Consider the following 11,819-nt stretch of genomic DNA (forward strand, 5'->3'; position numbering starts at 1 on the left):
TGACGCAACAACCATTTTCTCTAATTCTCTGAATTTAAATGCATTAAATAGCCGTGTGTCTGATGGTGGCTGAGTTTTAATCTGTCTTTCCTTTTTGCTAGCATAACTGTAAAACATACCTTCTCATGCTTTTAATGTGTTTAGTTATTTTAAAAAATAATCTGAACTACTGTATGTTCCTTGTGTAAAAATTAAAAAAAATCCCCTAAATTTATTGAATCTTCTAATAATTAAATACTGTTGTTTTCTGCAGTAACTGAATATGAAGGACATGCTCTCTCAGTACTTAAAGAATGTGAACTCCAGGCATTTGATGGGTAAGTTCTTTAGTGGCAATGAATGTTAGTAAACCTTATCATATTAGTTTTTATTTGTATTCCAAAACTATGCTAGTAAGTATTTGATGAGTTACTCTGTTTCACATATATATTAAGCCTGAGAAAATCAGTTCTTATTAGACGCTTTGGGTTTTTATTACTTACTGACAATAAGTATGTATTTTAGATTCATAAGTGTTGCTAAATAAACATAAAGCTTTCATAAGTATGCTTCATGAAAGCTTCAGTGTCTGTATCTGAAGAATGGTACAAGTGCTTTGTATTTCATTCCGTCCATTCAAATGGTTCTGAAGGAGAACATTTTATCTAAAAGTAACTTGAACGTTTTTTGAATTAAAAAAAAATTCAAATTTCCTTGAAGTGCAGTGAAAATTATTGCTCAATCATTTTTAAAGACTTTGCTATGAGGCTTAATCCTGCAATCTTAGTATTTTTACATTAATCATTCAATGATACAATTCACTAATAAGTAGGAATAGTCTGGCATATTGTGGAAGTTTTACGGCATTCTTACAATTCTGATTGGAATATGGGGGGAGTCTTACAAGAAGGCTTCAATGGTGTTTTATGGTCTAATCAATTGGTATTAGTTCTAGAAACTCACAGAGTTAGGTGAGAAAATATGTCTGAAAATGCATATATGTATTCCAGATTCCAAGGTTAATTTCTTTCCAATTAAGATGTGTGTTTTGGGATGTTAGCTAGGGATCCAGTTAATCCTGGGAAGCAGATATGAAGAAAGAGAAGAAAAAGCCTAGGAAGCCTATGTTGTAACTTCTTGCACAAACCCCTTCCACTCTGAGTCATATTTAAGTTGCTTCATCTTTGATCATTGGGTAGAGTTGCTGGAGTACTTCCCCATAAGACTTCTCCCCAGTAGCCAGAACTACTGGCAAATAGGAACAGAAGCAGCTGGAAGAATATAACATTTAAGTCAATATGATGCTAGGATTTCTGAGGTGAAAAGATACCTGTCCTTTTAAGTTAGCTAAATAAGTGTTGTTTGTTTGTTTGTTTTCCTTCCTCTTTTCTTATTTCTCATGTGGAAATTAAGCAGCTTTTATTACTGGAGGTTATGAGCAAAAATGAAATTTCCGAAGTGTTTAAAAAATGAGTTTTATAACTTTTCAAATGGCTTGGCCTCCATCTATGTACTCATTGAATGACCACAATACAGCATTAATACCTATTAAATAGCTAACTTGGGATGCTTTTTGATATGAGATCATAGTGAAGGTGACTTGCAAAGTCACCTGATGTACCAAGAGATATCTTAATTGCTATTTTCAAGTAAAATCTACAGAGACTGAAAGGATGAGGTCAGCATTCATATCATGCTAAAGAACTGGTAATTTAAAAAGAAAGATGCAAAACATCACTAGATTCTCTCTTCTCCATTATCTGTAGTCATTCTTAAGAGCAGGGAGAAACTATTTGAAACTGGGGTTTTCTTTTTTCAAATTGTTTCAAGGCTTATGTTATACTTTTGATTATGTTCCTGTGAACTCCTTTGTGACTTTCCCATTGCTGTCTAGCCTAAGAATTTTTGCCATAGATATAAATATCTTATAGGCCCCCCAAATGTCCTCAGTGTTTCCCAAATAAAATTTTAATGTCAATTTGATTTATTAAAAATTAAACCAGAAAATATATGGGATCTGGTTTGAATTGAAAATTAACTCCACAACAATGAAATTGTCCTGCTGATGAAAAAAAATCAGGCTTTTAAAAATTCTAACAACCACTTGACATAACATCTTTTCACAATTTCCATCAAGTCTTGAGAAATTTTAGTTGTTTATTGAGAAGCGTTGCTTGTGAGTTGGCAGGCTTCAATTCTGTCCTGTTTTGCCCTGGCTTCTTAGCCAATCTGTCACTTAGTTCCCTGTTTAGAAAATAGAATAGCACTTCTGTACTTTCTTTTTGATGTAGAAGGCACTGTATATGGTGGTAAGAGGTAAGGTAGTTTTTGCGCTATTTTTACGTGGCAGAGTTCATGTAGACCCGATCTGCCTTGCCCAAGCTTGGAAGCAACTGGAAGCAAGGTAGGTGAGGACTGAAGGCCATGTGAATAGTTGATTAAGAAACTTGTGTCTGATGGTTAGACTGGTTAAACAGATGTTCCTTCCTCTAAGAAGCCTTCTCCAAGGTCTTAGTCAAATCTATTTGCTCAAGACTTTCTACTCCTTATCCATAGCAGGTCTCACTGATCAGCTTTGCGATCGCTAGTACCTGATGGTGTATCTATTTTCAGTCAAAAAGGCAACTCTTGATGATTAATGCTAAATTAATAAAAATTAAAGTTAGCAGCAATTTTATTCAATTCCTTGGACTCTTCATCTATTTTTGGTAACAACAAACACAGCCCCCCAAAATCAGAGGATAATATTTATCTGTTTTCAAAAGTTTCAATAGCCAGAGGGCAATCCACCTAAGTCCTTCCAGGTGTACAGTGTATCAGACTACAAAGATTCACTGGTTTTGCTGCTGTGGAAGAATCTTAAGCCTTGGAATAAACCAGTCTAAACAAAAATGAGACAAAAGACAGGAGATGACTATAAGCTGGAAGAAAATGTGCTCCAGACTTTTTTTCTGTATACCTTTTTTGTTTTATGTGGGCAGTGTTTAGATAGATAGAGGAAACATACCTAATAATACAGAAATTAAAAAATAGCTAGGAAATAATAATACAAACTGAAGAAAAATGCTAAAGGAGCTGAGATAATTTAATTTAAACATCTAGTAACATAGTGAGAATTTTCATATAAAGAGCTTACCAATTTTATCTGGTTATTTGATATAGTTTCAGAACTGAATTCATATAGAAATGAAAAAAAAAAAATCTTAAGTGCCACCTAAAGTCAATCTTGTATTGTAAATGCTTGGAGTGTACTATTAGTATTTTTATCATAAAAATGTGTTTACCTTAAAAACATATAACTTTCAAACATTGCTAATCTGGAGCATCACTTTAATAGTCACTTAGATAAACAAAAACAGAAAAAAAAAGATGTTTGCTGTAACAGAGCTTTTACAGACAAATGCATTCCTCTCTATAGCCACAGCAGGTGGGAGTTTAATTACATGCTCCAGAAGCAGTGATTAAGTACCTTGATGCAAAGGATTGCTGGCACTGGGGTTTTATACCTTGCTAAATCCCTCAACTGCCTGCATAGTGTGTGGAATTAGCTGTTTTCAAGTATTTTTAGTTTTATTGTAATATTTGGTGAGGGGCATTTAGAAAGCATTGGAATGCTTATCTGGGTCAGCATTGCAAGACTTAAAGGAACTTTTCCACTGAGGCACTTGAGCATGTGCTTAACTCTTCCATCTGATCAGTTCACATGCAGAATGTGTGATAAGGTAAGAAATACTTTCTAAGTTGTTAAATATATTTACTCCTACTGAGATAGAAGAAAGCAGAAATAAGGATGCTTATATCTTGTTAGTTAACATTCACTGATCTGACAGTGAAGCCCTATCTTGTTCTTAAAAAGAATGGTTTTTAGCTATTTGAAATATCATAATGTATATGGTGTGTGATAGCTGCCTTCCACTTGTTTGCTCAGCTATGAAAGAGTTTATTTTGAACTGTTTAGCATTTTTGTTTTGTAATAGGGTAGTTTGTGTCGGTGGAGATGGATCTGTCAGTGAAGTCACTCATGGTCTACTACTTAAAGCCCAGATGGATGCTGGCAAAGACACAGACTATATACCAGCGCCTGTCAGAGCACCAGTTCCTCTTGGAGTAATACCAGCAGGTGAGACCAAAAGGTAGTTACATTTTGTAAGTCATCTGTTTTAAATCCCTCTGGCATGTTTTACAACTTTGGCTCCTAGAGGCTGTTCTTGGTGCTAAAGCTTCAGTTACTTAAGGGAGCTATTGAATAACTGTCCTAAATTAGTGATTTAGATTGATTACGAATGACTAGATTTTAAATCATTATGATAATTTGTAGTAATGGCACAGATGAGCTCTTTGCCTAAAGGAACAAGCTTAGGATGAAGAAAACTAAAATAGTTTTCAGCTGATCCATGCAGAGATCAAGTTTTGTCCCTATTTGCTGCCAGAAATGATACCAAATAAAAACTCTAGAGTTTTCTTAATATAAGCCATGCTGCTTTGCTTCTCTCCCCAGTCTTCTTGGCAGGATTCTCAGTTGGATTCATGCTTAAGGTCTATTTTTAAATGGTGTCCTAGGAATACATTTTGTGGATTACAGTTTAAAAAAAAAGGCAAAAAAACCAAAACAAAACTGCACACAAACCAGCTTTCTGTCTTTTCCTCTAGACCTGAAAATGTATACATCTCTCTTAAAATCCTCTTGCTCTTTTATTAACTTATACTTGCATCTTCTGGTGTGGTTTCTTTGTTTGGGGATTGGGGGGGTCTGCGTGTGTGTCCCTTCTCCTCACAATTTTTGTATTTGCCCTTCTTAGAGCATGACTTCGGCCAGGAAGGGAGGTTTAGCTAGAATTAGTACAGGCAGGGTGGATTCTGGACTGGTATATGAATCACTTCTCTTTACAAGAAGAGGGGTATTTTTGCATGGACACTGCCTTCTGGTGTGGATGCTAATGTGACAACTTGATGTGATTTCTCATATGTTTTTAACTAGTAAGGAAAAAATTCCTGCAGCCAGGTAAACAGCAAATTGCTGGTTTCAGTTTTCTACCGAAAAAAGAGCAAGTCAGTTTTGAATGAGCAAGCAGGTTTTAAGTGCTCTGACTTGCTTTGCACTTCTAAAAGTGCATTAAGACAGGGACTAGTTGCTTTTAAATATGCAAGATTACACCAGCTTTTTTCAAGTTGAAAACCCCTTGGAAACCTGTTGGTAAAAGATACAGAAATCTTGAAGACATGAGGCAAATGAATTTTAGTGCAGCAGATGGACCATCACATCACTTACCTGTTCAGTTGCTGTGAATGTCTTGACTGCTGAGCTGGAATCTCCAGCACTGACTCCTTGCTGTTTGGGTGTGCTTAGGTCACTGTGCCTCATCATTAGGGCTTACTCTCTTCAGTTTAAGACAAATATGTCATGATCTAAAAGGATTTGTAAATCCAAAAGAATGCTGTACGGCTTGTTACACAGAATGCCATAGACTTTGTTAAAAGAGAGGGTGAGAATAATTTATGAGAAACTCCCTAACAGGTTCTTAAAAATAACCTATCGCTTATTTCCGTATTACTGATACTCAAAAAAGTAGTCACTTAGGAAAACAGGTAAGTATACTTGTGCACATGATGAAGATGGAACTCAGTGGTCAATTAATCTTCTTCCCTGCCTAGAAATCCATTGTACCAAATTATTAGGATTCTCCAGCCGAGTAAAAATAGAAGCTGTATTATGGGATTGAGTGGCTTAAACTCTGGTTGTAGCCTCTATTATAAGTAGTTAAGACAGCATTTTGAAGTTTCAGCCAACTTGATGGGAAGGAGCTGCTCTTGAAACAGTTTACCTCCTGAAGAGAAAGGTCCAGAGGGGAGTGTGTTTTTACTACAATACTCTACTGAGCTGCCTTATTCTGGTCCAAATCAAATGGATGAGATGTGGGGAAGCCTGCAGTGGCACTGCTGGCCATTAGCAGGAGCGTGTGTTGCTATGGGAACTACTGCTAAGGAACTGTGCAGAGGGGGAATGGGAGGAAGGGGAGGGGGAACTGGAAGAACATTAAAAAAGCTATCCAGTGATTACAGAACAAGAGACAATCTTTATCTGATGGCTGTGAACCTTTTGGTCCTAAAAGGTTCATTTAAATAAATTCATGATTTCCAATTAATTCAGAAAATAAAATATTACTTAGGGACTGTCAATTTCTGTGATATTTCAGGCAAAGAACCAAAATGTTGGTGCAGTTTTCATCAGAATTTTAGCTATGCTTGACTAGGAAGTCATTACATCACATTTATCTGTTTGGATGGGGGAGACATTAACAGCCTTATGAATATTCATGTTGTCTGGTTAATTAAGTTAATTGTACTGCAGAAGTGCTTGCACTTCCAAGGACAATTTTTTTCTATACAATTTCTGTTTTGTACCTTCATCAGTCATGCTTTACATGACCTGCAGATACTTTGTCCTTACTGTGATGCTTTTGCACATTTTGTAGGAAGGAGGTTGTAGGAAGTTGTTATAATGTCAGGAAAATGGGTTAATATTTTCAACAGAATTGTATTTTTTGAATAATCTTTATTTCTGTTTAAAAAAATGCTGGCGACAGAGACGCTGGAGTTGTATGGATGAAACCTTTTTACTGTAAAATGAATAGTTGGAGTGAGATCTAAAAATGTGATTTAGTAACCTGTGAGGGGTGCAAGCCCATACATGAGCATCACAAGGGTTATTAGTCTCCAAGTAACATGATAGTGTTCAGGGGAACCATCTTGTTATTGGTAAATAATATTCAGAGCTTACATAGGGGAGAAAAAGATTATTTGGGAAGATGAATAATGGCATTAAAACCATTATTATGGAATCACCACTTAAATCAGCAAAGCTTGTATTAGAACATCTTTCATATGATAACTTCCATTGTTTTCACTCTGTTTATAAGCTTGGTGGCTGTTGTTTTGTTGTTTGGTTGTGTGGTTTTTTTGGGGGGGAGGGGGTTGGTGGTTTAGGGTTTTGTTTGATTTTTTGATGGCATCCTGCTTGTATAGGAGCTAGGCAATGAGACATTATTGAATCATTACTAGGATCAAAATGCTGTTGTATGAAGAGTTTTATTTAAAGAATAATACTTGCTATTGCAAAACTATGTTTGTTCTAGGTCTAGATCTTCAACTTGTGGAAAGGTGGATGTAGTACTTACGCTTTTGAAAACAGACAGCACTTGGTTTCTATTCTCAGGAGTCATGAAGGGGTGGGGTTTTGCCTTGTTTTCTTCTGCAAATGTTAATGAGCTCCACAGATTTGAGAATCGTGCAATTACTTGTGCCTATCCTGTTTAGTAGGAATGAGATTTAATTCTCATTAAAGTCAATATGAAGATTGGTATTGACTTCAGCCATGGTCATTTGTTATCTTGCTGCCATCTGTATCGATAAATTTCTCTTACTTAAATGAGGAAACCCAGTTTTAAGACATACCAGCCTGATCTTCAGAAGTACAGAAAAGCCTTGTGCTCTTTTATTAGCTTGATCTTCAGTGACAAAGAAAAAAAGATATATGTATATATATATATATAAAATTTTTTTTTTTTCTTCAGAACAACAACTTTCCTATTGTCAGTTTATGGGAAATACATGCAGTTTTCATGAGTTGTAAAGATCTGCTGCTTGTGTGTCCGATTTCCTTTGTCTGGGAGAGGTACCTATAAGAGTTGATAAGAGTTGCAAAAAATTGATCCACGGAAATATATGAGTACTTTTGAGCTACTTCTTTAGCTAGCTTCACTGGCTAAGCAGAATTCGTTTGATCTAGATGTTAAATCTCATAAGTAATTCAAACGTGAAATTCTGTTGGGCATGTACTTGTATTATTCTGTGAAGAATTGCTTTTTAGGTCAAACCTAATTCTTCTGTTCCCAAATTTTTCATATAGAACTGTATTTTATGTTCCTTGAATTGAAAAACTCACTATTTTTTTACATGGTAAATGGTACGTACAGCTACAATTTTGCCCTTTTTATGGGAATAGCACAGAAATGAAAGTTCAAATTGCTTTTAGTTGAGTTGTTGGATATAAATTATTGGGTATAAATTATTGAAATTGTAATATTCTTAGTAAACTGGACTTCTTGTTAGTGTATCTAGAGAGACTTTCTTTTGGGAGAAAAAAAGCAGAGACTTGCGTTTAGCTTTCGAAGTTGTCAGTTTATTCTTTTAAAGTACTTCATAATCGCAATTTGCTGGATTTAAACACAACTTTTTTTTTTTTTTTTTTTTTAGGAGAAGGAGGAAGAAATTAGTAGTATAGTCACCTATAAAATTTTAAGAAATAGGTGAATGAAATTACATTTCTTTTTGAATTGTTCAAAGACTAAAACTGTACATAACCTGATTTCTTCCATGTACCACTGGAGATGTAATCTTCAGAGAATGTTTTATATCTGTAATCTTGATAGATGTACCTCACTTATTTCCTTTATGTAGTAGGAACCCTGAGAACCTTACTCAGAGCTCTTCTCTCTGATGTTATGAAGGTTTCCCATGAGGTTCTGAATATTCAGAATTACTTTCAGAGGCTGAGGAGCTCTAAGGATGTAACAGGTGCTCTGTGAGATACTGACATACATTTCCCAGTTATTCTTTCACTATTGTTTCTGAGAATCTAAATGTAGCCTGCAAGAGGCACAGCAGCTACCTTAGACTAGATCTAGTAGAAATTTGTCCGGGAAATGTACTGGCTGGGTATTATATTATTTTTACAACTTAAAAATATTTCCCAAATATATCTTATCAGGTAATCTGCCTTCTAGTATGGTTCCACAGTACAGCAGTTAGGTACAGAAGAAGTGATTTTTAAGGAGCTAGTTAAAAAAACCCTCCAACGCATCAATTTTTGCAAAGCCCCAACCCTTGGTTTTTACAACACGAATGAATTTGCAGAGAAGATTTTACAGACCTCTGGAAGTTTTAATGATTTTAATTTGTACTATTCAGCATTTCTGCTGTTACCAACATTAAGGTGCTCTTTTTTTTTTTTCCCCCCTTTAAAATGCAGTAAATGCCTTAGTTTCTTAACTCAAAAAATGTTGTGTATATTTTTCCTGTTGTTCTATATCTCTCATTCTTACAATAGTTTGTTTTCACTTTTACAGGTACTACTAATATTTTGGCCCATACTCTCCATGGTATTAAGCATGCAGTGACGGCAACGTTGCATATTATAATGGGTAAATATTTATTACATATGTTATCATATTTTAAATAATAAAGCAGTGTCTAGAATGCCACAATGATTTGTTTAATAATGACACAGCATTATGCTATATCACTGCAAACTGTATTTTTAAATGCAAATGATTTTATCTTGATTTATAGTGTACGGGAATGGTTATGATTCATTGAGGATAGTTCAGTAATAAAGATTATGGACCTCATCTCCTGATAACTAAAATCTGCCATGGAGTAATGTCTGATTTTGGCATTCATGCCCTATTACTGATATTCTTTTAATGCAAAAAGTAACCTTTTCCAGACTTGATAGTGTTACTCTGTGTGTGTTGTTATGCAATGATATGTTGCATAATCACTTGATTATTTTACTTTAATGTACCTGCTGAGGACAATAGGAAAATATAGAATTCTCTCAGCTTGAGCTTGTTAGGACTGGGCTTTTCAGGAAAGTATTATCATATTTCTGAGAAAGTATCATTTGTCTTTTTAGCTTCACATGCATTTCATTTAAATACTAACAGTTTCTATAAGAAAGCTTTGTTAGTAGCAAAAAATGTATAGCTGGCCATTTGATCTGCACAATTAATAGCTTTCTGAATGTGAAAATGTAATAATGCTAAAAGGAAAAATGACATTGCTAGTGCAAACCTTATTTTCAGGTCTTAGGAAATAGCAAATACTTACTCGAGCAACGTTAACATTCCTCTCAAAGCAAATAAAAGAATTCCAAATAAAAGAAGAGAAGAACGGGGAGGGTCCATCTTGAGTATTTGTTTCCTAGACCTTGCAGTCAGCAGTGGAAAAGCCTTTGCTCTATTTCTTAGATAGTGATATACAAGCCTTTTAAGTAAAATCTAAACCTGTCTTTTTTAAATGGAGCCACCCAGGTTCTATTACAGAATAAATGTATGTACCCTATCTTGAACGGAATTAGATGTGTAAATTCTATAACTGTAAACATTAATACATGTAAACCCTACATGTAAGTGTTCTGTATTTCCCCAAGTACACTGTTTGGTCATTTCAAATATTTGAGGAAATGGTTGCAAATATTTAAGTAGAAATATTAAATTTTCTTTGATACTGATTGTTGAAATTCTGAATAGAATTAAGTGTCAGACCCTTGGCAGCATGATGAAGTAGATGAATTTTCACTGTAACTTTTTTAACATTTTGAAGCATCTGAACTTTGTTCTCTGAAATGACTGCTTTTAGGGGTTTTAACTGTATCTAGACTGATTCTGGTTTCTATTAGTAAAACTCAAATTCCTAGAGAGAGAAAAGTCTGGAGTTTTTTCTTGCAGCTAAATTAGGTGAAAAGGAAATAATAAGTTGTATTCAGTTTGAAATACCAATGTAATTTCTCATTTCTGATCTTTATCTTTGATATTTTAGGACATATTCAACCAGTAGATGTCTGTACTTTCAGTACGCCAACCAAGCTGTTGCGGTTTGGGTTCTCAGCTATGTTTGGTTTTGGTGCAAGGACTCTGGCTTTGGCCGAGAAACACCGTTGGATGCCCTCCAATCAGCGGAAGGATTTTGCTTTTATCAAAACACTGGCAGATCTCAAGTATGCCATGAGCTGTTATATTTTTCTAGCATTTCTCATTTTCTTGAGGAAAATGTAATAATTAATGTGGTAAAAATATAGGCAGCAGTAGTTTAGCTGTCTTAATTGCAGACAGATTTAACTCAGATGTGATGTATAACCCTCTTACAAATTAAAGAGGAGATAAAGTCTGCATATTCAGCATCTCTTTAATATCATCTTAACTTGGATAAAAGTCTGTCTAGCAATCAGAATATTGGTTTTCATGATAGCAACTATCAATACTTTTCTAGGCCAGAGGAATGTGAATTATCATTTCTACCTCTACAAATTCCACAGGAAGACTCTCATGAGAATGACAAGTAAGTAAACCAGAGTCAAACGATTCCAAAGCTAAAAAAATTGTGTCTTTGAAGATAAAACTGTACAAATTCTTAGTTCTTTTCAGATTTGATCATCAGGTAAAATAACCTTAAAAAAAACACCCAAAACATTTTGAGAACTGCAGTCTTGTACACTTTGTAAAATGTTCCCTATAGACTATAGAGTCTTCCAGTCAGTATTATTGGTTTTTTTCAGTTCCATTAATATCTTACTCTTTTCTAAAGTAGATGTTGTTTAAATGTGCTAAAAAGACTTTATTTTACCTACGTGTTTTCACTCTTTTAGAAAGAAGAGAGAGAAAATTAAAAAGAAGGGTGAGTTTTTGCTTTTATAGTTATTTGAAAGTGAACTGTGGCTGTTTATACTGGAGTAATATAGAATTACTCTGTTACATTTAGGTAGCAAGGATCAATGGCACAAAATTCAGGGTCACTTCCTGAATGTGAGCATTATGGCAATCCCTTGTCTGTGTTCAATGGCACCAAGAGGCTTGGCACCTAATACGAGGTCAGTAGGGGTTTAGAGAATTAGTCATGTCTATAAATTCTGACATCTTACCTTAAGACCTTGGCTTTTCCAAGAATACAGGCCTGTGTTTAGGTAGTCTAGGTCCCCTCTGGAATGGGGGAGGGAGCATGGACTGCAGCAGACTCGATAATCCCAGGAATTGTAGTCAGTTTTTGGATCAGGCAAATAAGGT

At 35.0% G+C, this 11,819-nt stretch overlaps 1 protein-coding gene across 3 annotated transcripts in view; it reads left to right on the top strand.

Annotated features, from left to right (window-relative positions):
* CERKL (ceramide kinase like) overlaps window positions 1-11,819 on the top strand; it is a 57,678-nt gene that overhangs the window by 38,752 nt on the left and 7,107 nt on the right. For all 3 annotated transcript variants that reach the window (XR_003991510.1, XM_030487045.1, XM_030487046.1), the window contains 7 exons: window positions 254-317; window positions 3,957-4,099; window positions 9,105-9,179; window positions 10,579-10,756; window positions 11,029-11,097; window positions 11,405-11,433; window positions 11,518-11,626. Coding sequence is in view for 2 of the 3 variants with exons in the window: in XM_030487045.1 (XP_030342905.1) it covers window positions 254-317; window positions 3,957-4,099; window positions 9,105-9,179; window positions 10,579-10,756; window positions 11,029-11,097; window positions 11,405-11,433; window positions 11,518-11,626 (667 nt within the window). In the remaining variant the exon portion in view is untranslated. The remainder of the gene's footprint in view (window positions 1-253; window positions 318-3,956; window positions 4,100-9,104; window positions 9,180-10,578; window positions 10,757-11,028; window positions 11,098-11,404; window positions 11,434-11,517; window positions 11,627-11,819) is intronic.

Source organism: Strigops habroptila, chromosome 5, assembly GCF_004027225.2.
Source record: "Strigops habroptila isolate Jane chromosome 5, bStrHab1.2.pri, whole genome shotgun sequence".
Classification (NCBI taxonomy): domain Eukaryota; kingdom Metazoa; phylum Chordata; class Aves; order Psittaciformes; family Psittacidae; genus Strigops; species Strigops habroptila.